The sequence below is a fragment of the Lissotriton vulgaris genome, chromosome 7, assembly GCF_964263255.1.
Source record: "Lissotriton vulgaris chromosome 7, aLisVul1.2, whole genome shotgun sequence".
NCBI classification, from domain to species: Eukaryota; Metazoa; Chordata; class Amphibia; order Caudata; family Salamandridae; genus Lissotriton; species Lissotriton vulgaris.
The window spans coordinates 11081126-11105127 of NC_141695.1; the positions used below are offsets into that span (position 1 = coordinate 11081126).

Here is a 24002-nt window from a genome sequence, read left to right on the forward strand (position 1 = left end):
TTTCATTGCTCAGCAGGTCAGGCACTGTATTTTGAGGGATATACTCGCTGTGAGCTTCACTCGATGTTACCAGACAGCAGAGCGCAATGTTCAAAGCGCACAGAGTGACTGAATGATGCTAATTTTACACCACCAAATCCAAGCCATGCGCTGCCATACCATGCCTAAAACATTACCAGCTGCCAAACATCAAGAACAACCTGTAATCTGATGCGTACGCCAAGCCACCCTACGTCACAAGATGCATCCAACGCTGTGATCACTTGAAGTGTTAACTTTACTTTGACAGTGTTACAGGAGTCCAGCTTTCTGAAACATCATACGTGTGGGGTCAGCCTCTAGCCAAAGGGAAAGGGCATTAAATATAATTAATTAGGGCAGTAGAAAAAATTGCAGATTGATAAAGGATACCTGTGTTTTCATAGTGGGATTGTCTGTCAGAGCCTCACTCACACATAATACCTTCTGAATGGAGATGCGAGTAAAGATGTAAAGAGGGCTTCTGTTTGAACACGTCTTGATAAATTAAACATTTACATATTCTTTTTTAAGCAATTTTTACATCAAGTACAAGATAAGATACCCCTTCTCCATGTTTCAGTCAGACAGCACTTTACACAAGTCATAATATTAAAGAGCCTAAGCAGAGTCAAGGCAAGGAATAAGGTACTCATATTAGGTTTTCAATTTCACTTCAAGTTCGTGATTGAGGCCTACTGTCAGGTTATTGTATGGCTGCTTAGACCATGATTATTTCCTGAAAACATTCTTAAGGCAGTGATATGTGACCATTCTGGTTTTTCTGGTAAAAAACCTTTTCACATTATTTTAATTGATATTGTCAGCTACTGTATTCACTTCTCGACGTGTGCTCTCTCCAGTATAGAGGATGGCCTCTTTCTCATCTCCACAAGGAGAACGCCTTGGGGCTAGCTTCGTTTGCATCGTCACAGGGATGGTGCCTTCACGCTGGCACCTTTCATCTTCAGAGGGGTGGTGCCTTCAGGCTGGCACCTTGCATCCTCAGAGGGGTGGTGCATTCAGGCTGGCATCTTCCATCTTCAGAGGGGTGGTGCCTTCAGGCTGGCACCTTGCTTCCTCAGAGGGGTGGTGCACTGAGACAGGTTTCTTTGGTTTCTTCTGGGGAATGGCATATTAAAGTAGCCTTCTTTGGAATCTTTACATAGATGGAGCCTTGAGGTTGACGTTTTTGGTACGCCACCATGTGCATTATCCGGTGTCTATTGAGGTTTCCTTTCATACTGAACCGTTTCTTGCAATCGGTACACTGGTACGGTCTCTCACCCGTGTGAGTTCTTTGGTGTTGTGTAAGATGGTGCCGCCGGCTGAAGCTGTTACCACAAACTGCACAAATGAAAGGCCTCTCTAACAAAGCTGCCCTCTCATGCCTGCTAAGTTTCCATCTTGATTTGAAAGATGACTCTTGTTCAGGGAATATGTGTGGCGCAACACTGATCTGTGCGTTTGGGTGCACTGCGAGAAGGTTTGTGTTCCACACACTGCATTCAAAATCTTGGTTTTGATCGGATCTCTGAATGTTGGAAGTCCCGGGCTCGATTTTGCAATGTTCTGGAAGCACATAAACACTGTCACATTGAGTGATTGCCTCTGCTCTCGGTTCCTCATTACCTTCTGACCACAAATACCCTCTGGAATGTGTTCCTTTCTCTGTGTTCTTTACATCCTTCCCTCTGGCTCTTCCTTGCACCGCTCTGTGTGCTGGTTTCTCAGTGCCCCCAACAGAGTAGTTGGCTTTCATTTTCACGTTCCTTCTTTCTTCAGCTGCTGGATAAAAAAAGAAGATAGAAGCATTTAGGTACGACAGTCTGGCCGAGTCCACACAAGGAAGGTATGGCTCACAGATTATGATATGATGCTTGTGAACAAGATCTAGACAACAGGGAGAACAAAGCCTGTTCTTTGGTAAGCTTTCATAGATCCATTCAGGTTTTTGTACACGTTTTCAGTAAATGGTGAATATTACAGTTTTATTTAGTTGAGATGAACTCGCTACTATTGAAATAACAACGGTATTCTTTTTACTAAAGTACTATCTCACTGAGAAGTGTTGTAGAAGAAAGGAAGTGATTTGAAAGCTGAAATGAAGAACAAATTCATAGCCATCGGTTTTACCCCTGCAAAAAAGCATCTCATTCAAGACATCAGAAAATAAGCCACAGGAAAAGTCAGGTAACAAGGAAGTGCTACTGAATATTTAATTTAGGATTTTGTTAACTATTAACTGTTCAATCCTCTTTGGAAATGCATACGTTTGAGGTATGTGGACAATTTAGTTTCTTCGGGTTTAGCACAGAGGTAATTTGGGGATGCCTGTAACAGTCTTCCATGTATGTTTATGAATTATCGCCTCAACTTAAAGGTAGTCTTTCTTCTCCAATATAAAATCCGCTGATCTTGTTATTCGCATCAAAAGAAAAGTTTCACATAGTGAGCATTGCAAAAAAGGATAGTTTCTTAGTAGGTTATCATATAACCTATGATCATATAAATCAGACCATATGATATAGATTAATTGAAAAAGATAACCGGTTATAAGGTAAAGTATTTGCCCCAAAAGGAACAGCCTTCTACGGCTCAGCCCACTGTTTTCAACTCACACTCCCACAAGCCAGGCACTCCTCAACATTTCATTACATCACACACACTGGCCGAGCAGCAGGTAACAGGGAAACTTGAAAAAGAATGCATTACACTTAAATCAGAATATAAGTACTGGTATCTTTCATAGATTCACATGCTTGGATCATTCTCATTTGTCGAGCAGTCACTTTAATAGCCTATATATGTCGTTTATTGCCATAGTGAGCCTGCTGCCTGACAGACAAACGCCGTTAGGGGCAAAGAAGAACGATCCTGCCTCTGTACATCCTGCCCGCCTCTCGCCGCTCGCTGTTAAGCTGAGCCGCCGAGTGGAGAGCGGGGCAGGAGACTTCAAGTCCCATCAGCCCAAGCGGGCTGCAACGTAGCAAGCCGCGCCAGGAGGCGCTTAAATCCGGCGTCTGCCCCGCCCCGCGGGACGCGAGCGGGACGCCGGGCGAAGCCCGGGCCAAGGGCAGGCCCGTTTCAGCCCGTTCCAGACTGAACCAGGCTGGGCTGGGCCACCCCCCTTGACCCTGACATCTTCATATGGACACTGCCTAAAGGTACTGCTTTTCCAAACACTGACATTGGACTTTTGTCTAACTTACTGTGAAATCCTGAAGTATTATAACCATGACTAGGGGTTTAAGAAGTAAAACAGCCCTTAAAGCTGCCTCATTTACAGGTCCTATCGACCTATTTATTTCTAAAACAACTGAGGCTATTAACCAGAACATCGCTGTTCTAGAACGCAGGGTCTCACAGGACCTTGCAATTGCCCGGAGATCCTCATTGGGTCCCTTAGCAACTGCCCTAACCCCATTGCCTTCAGCTACCCCAATTCCTATCCTAATACAATCTGGCACTATAGCACAAGTCCACTCCATCCCCAGTGCGGTGGATTTGTCAGCTACTAACTTGTCACTGGATTTGGATTTGGATTCAGCTGAGAACCTCGAGATAACCCCTGACCTTGAGCATATCCATTCTGTAGACCCGGTTCAGGACCCTGTACAAACTAACAACCTCAGGGGGGTCAGGGAAGGCGCAGTTCCAAAGCAGCCCGCACAGCACAAAAAGGGGAATACCAAACCAAACCCCCATACCATCAGCAAAAAGAAAGGGCCAACTACTACCTCATCCAAGAATATTTCTCATAGCAAAACTTTTGTTACTTCAGATCCTTCTAGCCTACAATGTCCTGAATTGGTCAATGTCCAAGAAGGCGGCCATAGTTCGCCGGACAGCGACACATCACGACTCCTTGCTGCTTTCAGGGACATACTAAAAATCCACCTTCAACCCTTGGAGAAGAGTATCATGGCAATAGAAAAACAGCTTGCCACACTCCTCACCAAACTACCTAACCAGACCAGGGCGGGTATTACCAAAACTGGAGGGGGACTCGTTACCACTAACCCAGGGACTATACCGCCCAACCCAGCCAGGCCGCCGGTTACGCCTAAAGTACAGGCAAAAACCAAAGAGCTTCCAACTACCTCCGTACCTGCTCCAAACAAGAGTGTATCTGCCAAATCTAATGCTAAACCTGTATCACAACCAGTATCGCAGTCACATCCTATCAGTCAACAAAACCCTACCCAACTGTCCCCTGCAGTTTTACCCCCTGTTGCTAATACCACCGTTGCACAGGGGTCACTGCAGCCATCCCAAGATAAAGCCCCGGTCACTCAAAAATCACATCATATGGATGCCAAGAGGGGGCCCAGGTCTAAACGCCCAGTTCATCTTCCACCAGAGGTTACACCATTCACGGTTATCCTAACGGGAGTTCCGGAACTTCCAGTGGGTACTGATGAACCTTCCTGGTCCCTTCTGAACAAAATCCTCCAATGGCTTAGCATCAACAGGCCTCTACAGCCTACTACAGCCTACTAATACTTGTAGAATATCTTCTGTCCGTAGGGTTCCATGGGTGGGGGCGACTCCAAAGAGTATTCAGGGGGATTGCGTCATTGTTACCTGCGAAGACGCATCCTCTGTGAACCACATTTGTTCTTGGCCTGAGTTGGAGAAGAAAGGGGGAATCGATACTCAGCGGCTCTCCTTTTTCTATCCATCAGTATTTAACTTCCACGCTTCAATATCAGCCCCTAATTGGGTTATTCCTCATGAACAACCATGGAATTTTGTAGGCTCCTGGGCAACACAAAAAAGTAGGAACAAGGATTGGCTATCACGTCCCTGGTACCCCAACAAAGGCCAACATATGGGGAACGGATGGCAAGGTATCCATACTAGCAACAGATTCGATTGTCTGGAGATGGTCGACTGACGTAGTGCCCCAACACCCTCTAGCGAGCTTGCCACCAAGGTATCAGTCTATGCTAATGTTATGACATCTCGTAGGTCGGACTGTGTACCCGCCGTTGCACGGGTGGGCAGACGATATGATACGGTAAATGAGGGAAGTCCCAACGAACAGCCTACTTCATATACTGATTCTAGTAACGACTTAAACATTCCCCCCTTTAAAGGCACCTATTGCATTAGTCCTGATGCGAACACACCTATTGACGCTCCCACAATAGGCTCAGTTGCCAGCCCCCTGGATATTAGTTCAACTATATCCTGTGTTACGCAGCCTGGAGCTGCTATCCAGGATTCCACCAAGCCAGCTGGTGTTACCCTTATCTCTTGGAACATCGCTGGCATTGCAGGGAAACTAGATTCACCCTTTTGGACCAGGTTTATTGGGGAAGGATATGATATAATCCTCCTCCAGGAAACCTGGAACCAGGAACAAATTAATATCGAAGGGTACTCATCCCATTGCCTTAAAGCTACCAAATCCAGCTCAGGTAGGGCTAAGGGGGGTCTCTTGCTGCTCCTGTCCAACAGGATGAATAACTGGGTAGTTAGAAATAGTACGACTGTGGGAACCCACAGCCAGGTAGTGAGGGTTAAGTGCAGTAAGGGGATCGATTTGATTATTGTTAATTTCTATAACAATAACTTCGATGCCACTAGAGGGAACATTCTATACCCCCTTGAAAAGGGGATTGTAAGGGTCATGGGCATTTCGAATAGAAAGGCCGAGATCCTATGGGCAGGGGATTTTAACCTACAGCCATGCCATTTGTCCAATGGGAATCCCTGTGGTCTAGGAGTAGTAATGGCTGATCAATGGGGGGGACTGGGTGAGAGTGAGGAATTCCCCCATTTCCCACATTGTCATTATGGCACATTGCTTAACAAAATGTCAACTAAGCTAGACCTTTACCTGTTAAATTGTAATAGAAATGCACAGGCAGCTACATGTCCTACCTTTACAGGAAGGGATGCTGGGACATTTATAGATCATATCTTGCTGTCCAGCACTGGAGACTTCACTAACTTATATGTTAAAGTAGAAAGTCTCAGTGACCACAATAGTATTTGTATTACACTCCTGGGTCATGGTATATCATCACCAGAGTCAGGAGAAAAGTGCTCTACTGACCTAGTACCCATCAGACCAAATGGCCCAAGGATCAGATGGTCTGGAACAAACTCAAAAGCCAAACAGAAGGAGATAATAATTAGCTGTAAAATCCAAATACGCTATTGTTTAAGCGATGTAGTTATTCCCAAGTCCCTATTGTTAAATTTTATTAATATCAATGCTACCATTGAAAGTATTTTCACTAGGGCACCATCATCAGCCCGAGGGGTAAAGCAGGGTTGGTTTGATAAACCTTGCATGGTTGCACTCCGGGAATTAAAGAGGGCTTTGGGTACCAAACCACGAGACAGGGATTCAATAAAACTCCTCAGGGTTAACTATAAAACAGCCATCACCAACAGGAAAAAGTTCCTGCAGTGTGAGGCATGGGATAAGTTAAAGGAAGCAGCAGAAACCAAAAACTGCAAATTATACTGGGAAACGATTAACAGCCCTTTTCTCAACAATGACGACATCCCGGAATTAACTTCCTATATCGCATGCAATGACTGGATTACACATTTTACCAACATCTTTAATCCTGATGGGATACCCCTCGAGCTAACTTTCGAGGCTACATCTTGGATACCCTTACCTTTGGCAGTAACACTGGAGGAAGTCTATGATGGGCTCTCCAATAGCAAAGGAGGAAAAGCCCCGGGCCCGGATGGGGTCCCAATCGACTTGCTAAAAGCCGAACCACACCTGTGGGCACCCATCCTGGTGCGGATCTTTAATTGTGTGGCAGTAGATAATTTCCCCCCTTCCTGGGGCCAATCAGTTATAATTCCCCTATTTAAAAAAGGCAGTAAATCTGAGGCCTCCAACTACCGTCCGATCTCTCTGTTGGATGCTTCGGTTAAGGTTATGAGTCGTATTTTGCTTAAAAGGCTAGAAACCTGGGCAACCGATTCGAATATTTTAACTAAAGTACAATATGGGTTCCGTAAAGGTATGGGCACCCTGGAACAATGTGTTAACTTGGACCTTATTATTAATAAATATACTGTGGCCAAAAAAGGCAACCTTTTTTTATGTTTTGCTGATTTGAGCAGCGCGTTTGATTTAGTTAACCACGCTATTCTCTGGGAGGTTTTAATTCAATCTGGGGCACCGAAGGAAATAGTCCATTTCTTAGCCAGGCTTTATGAAAAACTTTCATGTAAGGTCCGCTATGGCACCCTAGGCGAATGTACACCATTTTTCAAAGTTTCACGGGGAATTCGCCAGGGATGCGTTTTGGCCCCTCTTTTATTTTCACTTTTTATTAATGGCGTCGACCGTAACCTGGTTGATATTCCTGCAGATGCCCCATTGATTGGAGGAAAACCTATCCCACTTTTACTTTATGCGGACGACGCCGTTCTTTTATCCCGCACACAGATTGGTCTCCAGCGCCTAATTGATAGTTTTATGTTGTTCATTCAAAATAGGAGGCTCTGTGTGAACAAATCCAAGACGTATGTCATGGCATGCGGGCAGGCTGTAAATAAGACTAAGCATAGCTTTTTCCTGGACAAAGATAAAATGACATACGTCAAAACCTTCTGTTACCTGGGTATTACGTATAATAACAGTGGGTCCTGGATCTCTGAATTTGACAACATCAGATTGAAAATGTTGCGGTCCACCAGCAGCATATTCCGATTTGCCTCTAAACTTGGCTCTAGAAGTATCCCAGATATGATTAACATTTATAACGCTCGCTGTGTCTCTTCTGCACTGTATGGGGCAGGTGTATGGGGCCACAGTGAAGGTCCTTCGCTCCAAGCTGATGAAAACAAATTTCTAAAGAGATTGTTATGTGTTCCTACCTCCGCCTCAGTACAATTGATTCATGATGAGGTAGGGATCGAGTTTATATCTGACTTAGCAGCCGTTCGGCCACTCTTATTGTGGCGTTCTATTTGGGCTAAGTCAGAGACTCGATTCACTCAAGAGATTATTCTTGATTGTATAGGTCTTGACCACTCATTGCGCATACAGTGGATGCGATATATTCAATTCTGGTATAACCTTCTATTTGACATCGATGTTTTTCTTGATCCAGAGCAGGCTGCTGTCATCCCCAAAAAAGAAATTAAGTTAACATTTTTAAACTTTAAAAAAGGGGAGCGGGACCAGTTGTACGGTAAATTAGCCACCGTGAAGTTTTATAAAGACCTGAATTTAACTCCGGGGCTACAATCTTACCTTGTGAACGTGACTCGCCCATCACACCAATTTGTACTAACCCGTGTTAGATTGGGTATTGTCCACCACCTTGTTGCATTTCCAACTCAGAAAGCCAGATCAGAGACTCCCTGCCCATGTGACAACACTTCACGCCAGAGTTGTTGCCATTTTTTACTTTTTTGTAAATGTTATCATTTCCTTAGGTTAAAATACCTTAAGCCTATTTTTATAAAATACAATACTCGTACCACAAAGACCGCATTAACACTATTAACTTCAATGGAGAATGTGGATATCTGTTTTTTACGGCCACCTATATTTTGAAATGTACAGCTGCCAGGAAAAGTATAGTACTGTAACCTTTTGATACTTACCTGTCTGTAAATCTTTGAGATGTACAGCTGCCAGGAAATGTATAATGTTGTTTTCTTTTTATACATCCCTGTCTGTACATAACAGTTTTTAAATAGTTAGAATTTCGGAACGGTCACTTGTGTTTTATGCCCATAGTATGTATCGTAAGGTCCTTTTTATACTCTAAACACTCACCTTCCTATACCATTAGAGCGGTTTGGATTTGGTTTGTTTTAATGTACAGCTGCCAGGAAACTCCACTTGTGTGTCAAATTGCAAATGCTACTTACCAGTATGCATCTGTTCTTGGCATGTAGGGCTGCTGACATTCATATCTGTGCATAGTCCGCCACCTAGTGTTGGGTCCGGATGATTGCACATTGTTGTCCTGGAAGAGTCTTCGAAGTATCACGAGATAGGTGGCTCCTCCCCTGGACTACAGTGCGCATGGGCATCGCCTCCATCCCCAGATTGTTTTTAGCCATAGGCAGAGATGGAGTGAAGAAGTGAGTGATGACCATGCTATGAGCATATGTGTGTATATGAATACATACTGCAGCTGCTACAGGCGCCGGGGAGGAGGGTGGGCGATATGAATGTCAGCAGCCCTACATGCCAAGAACAGATGCATACTGGTAAGTAGCATTTGCAGTTCGAGGCATGTGGGCTGCTGAATTCATATCTGTGCATAGAATACATAGCAGTCCCTCCATTAGCGGCGGCCGCCCGTGCCAGCTGCAGCAGTCTGAAAAAGAGTTTTTAGAACAGCCTGACCAACAGCTGCCTGTTGTTTTGAGTGCACATCTACGCAGTAGTGCTTGGTGAAAGTATGAGTGGTAGACCATGTGGCTGCTCTACAGATGTCTTCTAAGGGAATGTTACCTAAGAACGCCATAGAGGCCCCCAGCTTCCTAGTGGAGTGGGCCCTCGGTGGGATAGTGAGAGTGCGCTTAGCTTTAGCGTAGCATATCTGAATGCACTTTACTATCCATCTAGCTATCCCTGCTTTGGAGATTGCATTTCCCTTGTGTTGTGTGGCAAAAGCAACAAAGAGTTGTTTGGTTTTGCGGAAATCTTTTGTCCTGTCCACATAATACATCAAGGCTCTTTTTACATCAAGTGTGTGGAGCATCCGCTCCGCCAGCGTCTCTGGGTTTTGGAAGAACACCGGCAATTCAATTGTTTGATTTATGTGAAACTGCGAGACCACTTTGGGTAAGAACTTAGGGTTAGTGCGGAGCACCACCCTGTTGGCATGTACCTGGAAGAAAGGTTCTTGGATGGTGAGCGCCTGCAGCTCGCTCACTCTCCGTAGCGATGTGATTGCTACCAAGAACGCCACCTTCCAGGTCAAAAACTGCAGCTCGCAAGAGTGTAGTGGCTCAAAGGGAGGACCCATCAATCTTGTAAGAACCACATTGAGGTTCCATTCTGGAGCTGGTGGAGTCCTTGGTGGAATGACTCTTTTGAGCCCTTCCAGAAAAGCCTTGATAGCAGGGACCTTAAAGAGTGACAGGTGTTGTCTAGTTTGGAGGTATGCTGCCATAGCCGACAGGTGAATGCGGATGGAAGAGTACGCTAGATTACATCGATACAGGTGAAAAAGGTAGCATATGATGTTGTGAATGGAAGCGTCTAGCGGGTCAATGCTGTGCTCCACGCAGTAGACGACAAACCTCTTCCATTTAGCCGCATAGCAAGCTCTCGTGGTGGGCTTTCTCGCCTCCCGAATGATGTCCATGCAGTCGGGAGGAAGATTGAGATAGCCGAACTCTAGGACCTCAGGAGCCAGATCGCCAGGTTGAGCTGTTGCGGATCTGGGTGCTGTATGTCGCCATGGCTCTGCGTCAAAAGGCTGGGAGTGAGATGAAGCCGTTGATGCGGTACCACGGAGAGTTCCAGAAACGTGGTGTACCATGGTTGGCGAGCCCACGTTGGAGCAACCAGGATGAGCGTCATCGAGTGTTGCCTGAGCTTGCGTGCCACCAGCGGTATCAGAGGCGCTGGGGGAAAAGCGTACGCAAATCTGCCTGACCAGTTCATCCACATCGCATTGCCCTGTGATTGGGGGTGTGGGAACCTGGCGGCGAAGCTTTGGCATTTTGCGTTCTCCTTTGTGGCGAACAGGTCTATCTCTGGATGACCCCACCTTTGGAAGTACGGTTGGAGTACTGATGGATGTAACTCCCACTCGTGCATCTGATGGCTGTGCCTGCTGAGCAGATCCGCCATCTGGTTGTCCTTGCCTGGGAGATGTTCTGCCATGAGGAAGATGTTCCTCTGAATGGCCCACTTCCACATGCTCTGAGCCAGATGAGACAGCTGTGGAGAGTGTGTCCCCCCTTGCTTCTGGATGTAGTACATGGCCGTCATGTTGTCCGTCCGGATCAACACGACCTTGTTGCACAGATGTACTTTGAACGCCTTTAAGGCCATGAAGATTGCCATCAGTTCTAACACATTGATGTGCATCTTCCTCTGCTGAAGTGTCCACAGTCCCTGCACCGTGTAATGGAGTACATGCGCTCCCCATCCCTGGAGAGAGGCGTCCGTTGTCAGGATGATCTGTGGGACAGGCTCTTGGAATGGTCGGCCCTTGCAAAGGTTTTGTGGGTTCCACCAATGCAGAGAGTTGTACGCCCGACCGCTCACCAACACTAGGTCTGTCAGTTGCCCATGAGCCTGAGTCCACTGACGTGCCAGGCACTCCTGAAGCGGACGCATATGTAGTCTCGCGTGCGGGACAATGGAGATGCAGGAGGCCATCATGCCTATCAACTGCATGAACACCCTCGCCGGAAGCGAGGTCTGGGGTCTGAATCGTTGGATCAGCGCCTGGATACCGGCGATTCTCACTGAACTCGGCTGCGCAGTGGCCGCCAGAGTATTGATCGTTGCGCCCAGATACTGTCGCACGTGGGCGGGCTGGAGATGGGACTTTGGGTAGTTCAGAGAGAATCCCAGATCGTGCAGGAGGTGAATGGTGCGTGACACGTGGTCTACGCACTGTTGTTCCGTCTTTGCCTGAATAAGCCAGTCGTCTAGATATGGGAAGACATGGACGTGCTGGCGACGGAGATGCGCTGCTACAGTCGCTAGGCATTTGGTGAAAACTCTTGGTGCCGTGGTGACCCCGAACGGCAGGACTCTGAACTGGTAATGCTGGTCTAAGATCTTGAATCTGAGATACTTCCTGTGGGAAGGATGCAGGGGAATATGGAAATATGCATCCTTCAGATCCAGCGTTGCTAGGAAGTCCCCCTGTTGAAGCAGGGGGAGCACCTGCTGCAATGTGAGCATATGGAAGTGCTCTGAGTTGATGTACCTGTTCAGGGGCCTGAGGTCCAGGATCGGCCTGAGTGATCCGTCCTTTTTGGGGATTAGAAAATACAGGGAGTAGACCCCTGTTCCCCGTTCTTGCAGTGGAACGAGCTCTATCGCCCCTTTTTGCAGCATGATTAGTACTTCTTGCTGCAACAAGGTCAAGTGCTCGTCGGACATAGCACGGCCTCTTGGTGGTATGTCCGGTGGAGTGGACGTAAGTTCTAGACAGTACCCGTACTGGATAAGAGACCTCACCCACCTGTCCGTGGTGATGGATCTCCACTCCGACAGGAACTGCTGTAGTCTCCCCCCGACAGGTGTTGTGTGATCGGGGGGAAGTGACAAGACGTCACTGCTTGTTGGAGGCGGTGGACCTGGAGGCGTTGTTTCCACGTCCTCTGCCCTTGATGTTATTGCCTCTGTAGCCACCCCTGCCCTTGTTGTTGTTATACGAGGACTGGGTGTTCCCCTTGTAGTACTGCGTGGTCTGGGGTGCCTGGCCTCTTGAATTGGAGCGGCGAAAAGAACCACCCCGAAACTGCTGACTTTGTAAAGCCCCCATAGATTTGGCTGTTTCGGTATCTTTCTTCATTTTTTCTAGTGAGGCATCCACCTCAGGGCCGAACAGATGGTCCGGATTCACAGCCTGACCCAGTAATGTGGTTTGTATGTCGGGCTTGAACCCAGAAATTCGAAGCCAGGCATGGCGTCTGAGTAGTACGCTTGTATTGATAGCCCTGGAGGCAGTGTCTGCTACATCTAGGGCACATTTAATGGATGCATTAGTAATGAGTTTACCCTCCTGAATGAGCATCTCCCCCGCCTCCTTGTATTGGTCAGGCAAATGTTGTAGGATGGCCTCTAACGTGTCATAATGGGCCCTATCATAACGGGCAAGCAGGGCTTGAGTGTTAGAGATCCTCCAGATGTTTGCTGCCTGTGCAGCAATGCGTTTGCCTGATGCCTCAAAGATCTTCGACTCTTTGTCTGGGGGAGGAGCATCACCAGTAGACTGCGAATTCGCCCTCTTCCGAGCGTTGGACACCACCAGGGAGTCCAATGGCAAATGTCCCTTAATATACGTGGGATCCGTGGGCGCCGCCTTATACTTCCTGTCGATGCGAGGATTGACCACCCGCGCTCGGGTGGGCTCCTTGAATACCTCCTGTGCATGCTTCAGCACCCCATTGAGCATAGGTAGCGTCTTGACCTGCTTCTCGGCTACCGAGAAGGTGTCGACCAAGAAGTCCGCATCCACCGGGTCTGAGTGCAGTTCGACGTCATGGTTCGCTGCGGCTCTCTCTATTAATGCATTAAACGCCGCCGAGTCCTCCGTCGGGGACGTCTTCGCGGCGAAAAGATGAGTGTCCTGACCTGACTGCAGGTCGTCGGCGTCGCCTCCTGCCGTCCAGGGCACCTGCACCTCGTCCGGATCCGAGTACGCAGGATAGTTGTACTCGTCATTCTCCTCGTCCACATGAGGCACTGGGGAATGGGCCGGCGAGCGTTCTATGTTTTGTGGAGACAGAGGGTCGATCAGAGCCGAAGAGTCCGCAGAGTACTTCTTGCTCTTAAGTGGAATCCTAAAAGGTTCCAATGGCGGCTCCGACGTAATCTTCCGTTTGAGGAGCGACAATTTTCCAGTGTTGGCGTCGATCGTCACCTCTCGACGTTCCTCCACCGCGAGGGGCTGGAGCCGAAGCTTCGATACCAGCAAGGCTTGCTTCGGCGTCAATACGTCCTGAGAATGTCCGCTCTGCTTAGGCGCGAAGGCCTTCGGCGCCGACTTGGGAGGAAGGGTAAAACGGATGGCCGTTTGTTCCTTAGCAGGCTTTGGCGTGGGCCTAGGCACGACAGTGTCCTGGCTGGGAACCACAGTGGACTGTCGGATCCGCTTCAAGGACTCTCCCACCTTCTTAGTAAGGGATGCCGAGGGCTGAACAGTCTCGAGCGACTCTTCGCCTCCAAGAGCCCGGTCGTCGTCAGGCCTCTTCTTCGGTGCCGACGCCCCCTGGCCTGTCGCACCGTCAGCTTGACGCTTCTTCGAAGTCGTCTTCGGGTCCGCAACCCCTCTCGGCGCCGACGCAGCCGCGTCGGAAGTCTTCACCTTCGGCGCCGACCCAGACGACTTCGGCTCGGCCATTTTGGCGCGGCTCTTGTGGTCGGCCATCTTGGCGTGGCTCTTCGAGTCGGCCATTTTGGGTTTTGTGGAAGTTGACGCCTCCAGAACCTTCTTCACCAACGCCAGTTTCGGTTTCGTTTTCGCATCCGAGGGTGCGGAACCGGTTGCCTTCACTTTCGTTTTCTTGCCAGAAATGTCCGTGACCGGGCCCGGAGGCGGGGACGTAGGACTTATAGTAATATCTCGGGTAAGGCCCGAAGGCGATCCCTCGACCTGGGCCGTATAACGGGGGGAAACCCCGGAGTCCGTCTGGGGATGCTCTTCCTCTGAGCTATCTCCCATCGCTGCACAAATCAGTTCGTCGTCCCCTACCTCACCGGAGACTTCGTCGCAGGCCTCCTCGTCCGCGTCGTAGGCCTCTTCCTCGGACGCGGGGGCAGAGTCCGACTCTTGCACGTCGGCCTCCTCCTCGATGGATTCCTGAAAGATGTCATCAGGTGGGGGTGCCGAAGCCGACAACTGTGCCTGGAGTCGATTAGCCCGGCGAATCCTCAAAGTTTTCTTACTCCTAAACTTTGAACACGCCATGCAGGTGTCTTCACGGTGATCCGGTGACAAGCATGTGTTGCACACAGGGTGCACGTCGAGGTGCGAATATTTCGAGTGACATAGCGGACACTTCTTGAATGGAGTCCGCTCCATCGCAAATGCGGTAGTGTAGGCCCGTCCGCGTCGAAGCACGTGGAAGGGCAGTAGGAGATAGGAGCTGAGAGTCAGTAAGAGAACCCGAACGCAACTATACCGACGCCCAGCCTAAAGACCTTTTGGTCTCAAGTGAAATCGAACAACTATCGGTTCCGAAGGAGGGAACCGAAAACACATCCGAACCCTATGGCGGAAAAAAACAATCTGGGGATGGAGGCGATGCCCATGCGCACTGTAGTCCAGGGGAGGAGCCACCTATCTCGTGATACTTCGAAGACTCTTCCAGGACAACAATGTGCAATCATCCGGACCCAACACTAGGTGGCGGACTATGCACAGATATGAATTCAGCAGCCCACATGCCTCGAACTTATCGATTTCCTGTCTGTACATATTTGTATATATCCCTATATCGCTTCTATTTTTTTAACTCAGCTGCTGCCCAATGATTGATGTATATGTTTCTATTTATATTAGCTTTTTATACACCATTAATGTGAATATTGAGTACCAATTGTATATATATGGTGTTGTATTTAATGTCGCTTGTATGATTTGTACCTTCAAATCGAATAAAAGCTTATGAATTGAATGTCGTTTTTTTTTTTAAAAAAAAGGATCAATCGTCAGCTAATGATGCAACAGCACCATCTAGAACACCGCCAAGAAAGGCTGAACCCTTCAGATTTTAAAGCACAAACGGGAATAAAATAATCCCGAACTACAAAGGGAGCCTCTTTTGTGAGGGGGGAGTTGCATGTAAATCTATCAAAGATACCAATATATGAGAAATGTATACACACACAAACATACACACACACACACACACACATATATATATATATATATATATCATATATTAAAATTTGCATAAATACATAAGCAAACACATAGAACCAAAGAGGCTCCCCTTATTGAGATAAGTGCCGTAATCAAACCTGTCCAACTGCAGTATCATTGCGCTGTGCCAATTCCAGGCGATAATGCTGCGTGAATATATGGACACTCTTCCAAGTTGCAGCTGGACATGATTCTTGCAGACTCTCCCGCAAACAAAGCAGTTGTGGTGGAAAGTGCCCTAGGTGAATGCGCCCTGGTTTTCGCTGTGAGTGGCTTGCTAGCCTTTGCGTGGCAGGACTTGACCGCAGCTGAAATCCATCAGGCGATGGTTGCTTGTGTGACTGGAGCATTCTTTTAAGTGTGTTCATATGAGATCAACAGTTGGACAGTTGTCCTGAGTTGTAAAGTGCATGTAAGTAGAATTTTCGATATCTTTTGCTAACTAGCATATGACTAGACTGTCATCTGGTGATGATGGATTTGGTAAGAAAGCTCGAAATATGGTAGGTTAATTGAGGTGATCCGAGGGAGCTTTGGAAATTAATTTTGGATTGGTTCTGAGAAGTACCAAATTGCCTATGAGGCACAGGAATGGGTCTTGAGTTGAGAAAGTCTGTATCTCCCTTACAGTACTGGTTGAAGTGAGCGCTAGTGCCTTCACTTGTGGTTGTGCTGTTCTTGGTGGGACTACATGTCCCAAGCTCCTGAGGGTTGCTGGAGGAGGAGTCTGCAGTCGATACCACCGAAACTGGACGAGCGCTGTAACATGCCTTTGCTGCTCCTGCAGCGCGGTGACCTACACTTGTGGTTGTGCTGTTCGTGGCAGGACTAATGTCCCTAGCTCCTGAAGGCGGCTGGAGGAGGTGCCCGAAACCAGATTAGCGCTATAAAGCGCCTTCACTGCTCCTGCAGTGCCTGTCACAGTCCAGAGAAGGCTGAGATGGGCCACCCTTCGAACATCTTGCTTTAAGGTACAGAATATTATGTTGCTGTGTTCTCCTTTCCCTTGTGTGGTCCTCCGTGTGTTATAACAGACTGGGTGCAGGCCGTGAAGCATTTACTTTGACTTACTCTCCTGCCTATACTTACGAGACTTGGTGATGGGAAAGAGAATGGCCTCGACAGTGGTAACTGGGCCCCTCACTGCAAAACAAAGGCTGTAGTGCAGCAGGAGGGGATTGTGTTAAGGATAGAATCGATGGCCTTTAAGAGGAAGTAGAGGAAATAATAAATGAAGTCGATAATTTGAATACAACTGCTCCATCCAGCTGATCCCTACACAGAAACAAAGGTCTAAGAAGAGGGTCCCAGACATGTTCACTAAGAAAAAGACTTTGACTTTATCTTCTAGAGAATCGTCTTCAAGACAAACCCTGATTATTGGAACAGCTGGTCATAAAGGATGAAGAGACTTTAGGGGACCCAGACGCATTATGTGAAAATAGGTTAGCCATTCTTTGTTCACAGATGGAGGTACGCCTAGTGGAGGGAAAGATGTTATTGACGTCCAGGCTAGTGGGTCTATAGAGATAGCAAAACGAACAGAGTTGATCAAGAGATTAACGGGTGAGGTTCGGGAATTGCAATCAATTAGAAGATCCCTTGAAGGGAAAATCAATGAAGTCAAGCTAGGGAAGGGGATCTTAAAGAGCATCACCCCTGTTGCACCTCTGTGGGGGTGGGGCATGGGGGTGGCAGTCTATTCATAATCCCCGGATTACAAATCCCAGGTGCACAAATCCCGGATTCCCAAGAGGCTGTTCGGCCTTGCTCAACAGAGGGTAGAAAAGAGTTGAAAGGGAGGGATCACACAAAGATGGGAAGGGCACTCTCGAACCCCCAGGGCATCCCGTAGAATTAGATTTTCCCCTGACGCGTGCACGCCCTTAGGAGCATTAATAACTAATGTACCATTTGGGTGAGGCGGCGGGGTTCACAGGGCAGCGCACTAGCCATCGCGCCTTCAGGCTGATAAAACACCACCCAATGTGAACGCGCAGCGGAAGGGCGCAGCGGGCGCGGCAGCGGCGCGCCGGTGGAGCGCTAAAGGCAAGCCCGTCTGCGGCCGACCAGGGCCAGGGCCCTCCCGCCACCCCTGCCCGTCTTTTGTCGTATTCCACTCCAGGTACAGTGACTTCCTCAGGCATCCTGGAATCAAGAAGGAACCTCTGCCAAGGAGAAAGCTGAAACTGAAGAAGGAATATTGTCCAGCTGTTGCTCGGCTGGATTGCCCTGCTGTTGCTTTGCTGCCAAGGAGAGGGGAAGAACTTTGCTGTTGTGCTGTGTCCCCTGTCTTGAAGGAATATCCAAGGGCCTGAGAAGAGCTGGCTCCCTATTTTGAAATCACAGGCTCAAAAGGACCTCACCTCCAGCTTCCCCTGAGCTCTGCTGAGAGAGTTCTGTCCTTCCTGAAGTGCTTGGCCCATGTGTGGTGCATCTGGAAGTTGTACCTGTGCTGGGAAGTTGGAAACTAAGCTTTAAAGACTTTGCTACATAAAAATTGTCGCATCGCTCGCTGCGGAGCGCATCCCCGACAGTGCGAGGAAATTCCTGCAGCTACGAAGGTCGAGATCGTCGCAACGCCTGTTGCAGCTGCCAGAGCCGTCGCATCCTTCGTTTGCGGGACGCACCAGACCGGTGCGGGAAGACTACCATTGCTGCGAGTGTCGTCGCAGAGCCTGTCGTCGCTGGATGAGATCACTGCACCGCTTGCTTGCGGACCGCATCACGTCACTGTGAGCATCGTCGCAGAGCCATCGCATCGAGGAGCTGCGAGAGAGAGGATCACCACTGGATCGCGCATCGTCGCCCAGGAGATCGTCGCAGCCCCTACGAGATCATCGCATCGTGCCTTTGCGAGAACAAACTTCCTACGGAACCTCCGCACCGGAATCCATACAAGTGGCCTTCCTCCCCATACAGATCAGATTCGTCGCAACACGCCCGCTGCTGCTGGTTGTCGCATCGCCTCCCCAAGGTCTCAGGAGCAACGCATCACTTAATTTCCACCGCACCAGCTTCCGCTTTTAGAACTTTGTCGCAACTAAAGGTACTGTTGGCTAAACGGGACGCAACTGTGAACTTTTCACGCATCTGTGGATTATTTTATCGCAGCCTTAAGAACTCTATTGCAACCATATTCTTGAACTGTGTATGTTGGATTTTTGTCGTTTTGGTCTTGTGTAGTTTAGATTAAAATAGCTTTATTTTTCTAAACTGTTGTGCAGTAAGTTTGTGGTGTTTTCACTGTGTTACTGTGAGTGTTGGTACAAATACTTTATACATTGCCTCTGGTTAGCCTTGACTGCTTGTGCCAAGCTACCTATAGGGTGAGCAGGGGTTATCTCAGAGGGTTTCCTCCTTACCCTGACTAGAAGCAAGGGTCCGTATTTGGACAGTGGTACCTACCCCTGCCAACTAGAGACCCCCAATTCTAACAGTTGTGTTGATGCTCCCCTGAAGTGTTTCCCAGGTGACTGTGTGGTTGTAATCCCGTTTCCATCATCCAACAAGTATTGTTAAACTATCACGCAGTTGGTAACACGCAATCTGGCACAGTTCTCTGCCAGCTGAACTTCTTTCATCCATCCCTGTAACCCCAAATCGCTCCTCCACTTCCAAATGAGGAGAAGTTTACAATATAGGAACGTCAATAGAGAGAACAGCAAATGCTACTCTGCCTGTCTGGGTCCCACCGTGTATGTTTAAGGAGCTGCGCTCCATGGCCATTGGCTTTCTAAGGGGTAACGGACGGCGGAGGGTAGCATTGGATGCCATGATGCGGCCTAAGGCTGAAGGCGGGATGGCGGTACCTGATTTTGAGCTTTATTATTTTGCTGCCCAACTGCAGGTACTTACGCAAAACGTTGCAGCGGAATTTCGGGGCCCCCGACCAATTGCGAGGAGCAGAGATACAGAGGCATATCCTTTCATACATAGTCTTACACCAAAAACTTAATTTAAAGGACCTGACGATGGAAGAGAACACCCTGAGGCTCTGCTGTAATAGGAGTCAGCATAGAGCTGGGGTGGAGCACCCGTACGCACCGGAGATCCCGTTGGGGATGCTCACCGCATTGCCACACGGTGGGGACTGGTCCACCCTTATGGAGTGGTAACGACAAGGACTTCACATGGTAGGAGATCTATATGAGGATGGAGGGCTGTTGCCATTCCGGGCCCTACAGGAGAGATATGATCTCCCTGATGGAGGCTTCCTGCTTCAAGCGGCGGTAACAGCGGCTATTCGAAAGCATTGGAAGGAGGGGCAGGTGGAACCGGTGACTACCATGTATGTCGTGATGGCTGCGGGAACTTTCAAGGCAGTTACATGCCTTCAATCTAGGATGTTGCATGAGGGACTCCGACCACTAGATGGCCTTAAATTGAAGTGGGAGGCGAGCATAGGCAAACCGATACCGGACACGGTGTGGGGTCACATCCTGCGGAGAACATGGAAGGGGAGTAGGAACGCGCGCTTCCAGCAAGTGCAATTTTTCATCTTGCACCGGGCTTATTTAACCCCTGGGAAGATTCGGAGGTATTTCCAGGTCAATGACGCAGCATGTCCCAGGTGTTTTGAGCAAGGGGTGGAGTTAGAGCATATGCTCTGGAACTGTCCGGCTCTGGGACTATATTGGGCGGAGGTTGGGGAGCTCCTAACTGAGATTACAGATAGACATTTAGACTTTGACATGGCACTGTGCTTGCTGCACTGGTTCCCACACACAACAAAGACTTAAGTAACCAGTAAATTAATTCACTTAGGCTTATTCTTTACCAAAGCGGGAAATCACTTGGCACTGGAAGTCACGGGAAGGGCCGTCGAGCAAGCGATGGGGGACAGAGCTGTATAAATGGGCAAGCAGCAAGAGTTCCATTAGGTTTCGACAGGCTAAGCGAACGGCCAATGAAAAGGCTCTAGATTTGGCCAAGGCTTGGGACACGTTGGTGCAGGCTCTGCGGGGGTACCAGAGGGAAGGGGAAGATTGAATTGTCCGAACTATACATGTGATACTTACCAATGCGCACTACGTCATGAACAATGTCCATATAACTGGTGCGATGTTCCGAACAATGTACTTGAAATGTGGCCACACCAATGCCCAAAGGGGGGAGGGATCCAGGGGTTTAGTTGGGAGTAACCTTGAAGACATGTTTGATGACACTAAAAATGTGGTGGAAGCTATTTTGGTTTGTATGCCGATTAAAGTCAATAAAATATGTTTTAAAAAAATAGAGAGAACAGCAAATGGGATTTAAGGCTGCAATGTAATGACCACTCTCGCTTGACTGAGACTGACTGACTCAGTAAAAATGGCCTCTTGAACTCTAAGGTTTCTTAGTTGCCTAACAGGCTGCCTAGGGGACAAAGCCCAATGACTCTTAGCACATATTCATTCTGGCCAATGTAATAACAGTCCACACGATAGACTGCTGGAGTCATTCACCACTGACACAGCTAGCTGTGGTTCTCTGCCTGTAGATACAATTCGGGTGGGGGAGTGTGATTGTGAGGAAGCTAGAGAACGTTCACTGGTTCCTTCCCCCAGAAGCCAGCAAATCGAGGCCAGTTCCCTAGTAAGTCCCTCAGACAACCTGGTTGCTCGCTTAAGCTTGAATTATGGGGAGGTGAGATCAAACATAGATAATCTAACATGGGGGGAATTCACAGACAAACACCAGTTATGTCTCTTCCAAGACACATCGGTTTTAAACCCAATTCACAGGTGCGGCTACAAGAGCTCAAATCAAATCAGGTGTTTGTTAATCGCGACTACTCACCTATAAGGGTCCCAAGGCACTGGGGTGTGTGGGGGGGGGGGGGGGGGGGGGGGGGGGAGGTTTCACAGGTTCTAGTCCATCAAGGAGGGGGTCTGTCGAAGAGCCAGGTTTTGAGGTTTCTTGCAAAGATGGGGAGCAATGTTATCTGTCTGAAGTGGAGCAGAAGGTCGTTCCAGGCTCTGGCCGCGCGGAAGGAGAAGGATCGGCCTCCCGATCTGGTCTTTCTGGTGCGGGGGACCCGGCGTAGGAGAGCTGGGCTGATCATACGGTCCTTTGGGGTGAGTGGAATTTGAGTCGGCTGTTCAGGTATGCTAGTCCGGTGTCGTGGAGGGCCTTGTGAGCGTGGGTTAGCATCTTGAAGGTGACTCTAGCTTCGATGGGGAGCCAGTGGAGTGTGGGCAGGTGCTGGGAGATGTTGCAGTGTCTTGGCAGCTTGAGAACCAGTCTTGCGGCGGCGTTTTGGATGTTCTGTAGCTTGCGGGTGAGGTTTTTGTTTATTCCGGTAGAGAGTGCGTTGCCGTAGTCGAGCTTGCTGGTGACCAGGGCATGAGTGACTGTCTTTCTGTGTTCGAGGGGGAGCCATTTGAACGTCTTACGTAGGAGGCGGAGGTGTGGAAGCAGGAGGACGAGACGGAGTTGATCTGACGGCCCATTTTGAGCTCTGAGTCCAGGATGATTCCCAGGTTGCGTGCGTGGTCCGTGGGGGTGGGCGGGCTTACGAGAGCGTGGGGTGACTGGGTGTTCTAGGCGTCTGGGTTTGGGCTCATGAGGAGTACTTCTGGTTTGTTGGTGTTAAGTTGTAGCAAGCTGTTTTTCATCCATTTGGCAATGGCTTCTATGCCTTCTCGAACGTTGTGTCTGGCGGTGTTGGGTTCGTTGGATAGGGAGAGGATGAGTTAGGTGTTGTCTGCGTATGACCAAGCAATTAGAAAAGATCACCCTGCCAGGGAAGATAATCAGTGGTCCCTTATAGAATCCAATTCTGGTTAAGGGGGAGCGATATCCAATGAATATCTGAGACCAAGACAACAGATGGACCGCAGTCAATTCATCTTTTTGTAGAAAATATATATTTTTTGTTTATTATTTGTTTTAGTGCAATTTGTCATATTTACAAAACAATCAAGGAATAACAGGTTCAAGAATTAATAAAATCATCAATACTGTTCATCATTTCATAAGGGGAAGAATATTCTTAGGGAAATTAGGTGTTCCAGTCACTACGGGGGATTTACAGGGGGCTCAACAGACAGGGACCACTGATTATCTTCCCTGGCAGGGTGATCTTTTCTAATTGCTTGTTTGTTTTCCCCTTCCTTCCTGCCTACATCATTTATTTGCCCTGGGGAACCCCCTTCTATTACATGTTGTCTGCGTATGACACCATGTCGAGTCCGTAGGTTCTGACGTTGAAGAACGTAGGACCCCCGAGAGACTCCGCAGGTGGTAGGTGTAGGGTCTGAGAGGAAAGGGGGAGTCTGACCCGCTGTGTTCTGCCGGAGAGGAAGGAGCGGATCCATTTGAGGGCCTTGCCTTGGATCCCTGCGTCGTGGAGTCTGCTTATTAGGGTGCAGTGAGAGACTGTGTCGAAAGCCGCTAAGAGGTCGAGGAGGATGAGGGTTGCTGTTTCTCCTTTGTCCAGTAAGGTACCGATGTCGTCTGTTGGGGCAAAGTGGGCGGTTTCCGCACTGTGGTTTTTTCTGAAGCCGGATTGGGAGGAGTCGAAGATGTTGTGCTCTTTGATTAATGTGGCGAGTTGGCTGTTGATGGCTTTCTCGATGACTTTCGACGGGAATGGGAGCAGGGAGATGAGTCTGTAGTTTTTGAAGTCGGTGGGGTCCGCCGAGGGTTTCTTCAGGAGGTGGTTGATCTCAGCGTGTTTCCAGTCGTCAGGGAACGAGGCTGTTGCCAGGGAGCGGTTGATGGTGTGGCAGATCATGGGTGCGATGGTGTCGGCGGCTCTGTTGAAAATGTGGTGGGGGCAGGAGTCCATGGGGGCCCCGCAGTGGATTGACTTCATCGTCTTCAGTGTGTCCTCGGTGGTGAGGGCTGTCCAGTTGTCGATCGCTGGCTTCAGGGTGTCGGAGGTGGTTGGTGATGGTTCAGTGTGTTGGTTGTCTTCATTGAAGTTGTCGTAGATGCTCTTGATTTTTTGGTGGAAAAAGGTGCTGAGTTTGTCGCAGAGGTCTTGTGAGGGAGGGATGTCGGTGGACTCGCTGGTGGGTTGGGCAAACTCCTTGATGATGTTGAAGAGTTCTTTGCTGTTGTTTGCATGAGTGGAGATTTTGTCTTCTATCGCTTTTTTCCTCATTTTTCTGATGAGTTGGTGGTGGGCGTTGGTGGCGGCTCTGAAGTTGTTGTGGGCTTCTGTGGATTTGGTGTTGCTCCAGACCTTTTCGAGGCGGCAGCAAGTGCGTCTGGACTCTCAAAGTTCGGTGGTGATCCATCTAGCTTTCTTGGCGTGAGTGTTGTTGTTTTTCTTGAGGGGGCTATGGTGTTGGCGCTGTCGGAGATCCATCTGTGCAGGGTCCGGGCTGTGGTGTTGGAGTCGTCGTTTTCCGAGATAGTTGGGGTGGAGTTGCTGAGTGAGGAGGTTAGCTGGTCGTCGGTGATTCTGGTCCAGTTTCTTCG

At 48.7% G+C, this 24002-nt stretch overlaps 1 protein-coding gene across 2 annotated transcripts in view; it reads right to left on the bottom strand.

The window, feature by feature from the left end:
• Positions 1-259: 259 nt before the first annotated feature.
• Positions 260-24002, bottom strand: part of LOC147700506 (uncharacterized) — a 100646-nt gene continuing 76903 nt past the window's right edge. The window contains exon 7 of one of the 2 annotated variants that reach the window (XM_086929663.1): positions 260-1803. In XM_086929663.1, the coding sequence (XP_086785789.1) occupies positions 1100-1803 (704 nt within the window). In that variant the 3' untranslated portion in view covers positions 260-1099. Of the gene's footprint in view, positions 1807-24002 lie in introns of both variants that reach the window. The other variant, XM_086929662.1, reaches the window with a different exon arrangement.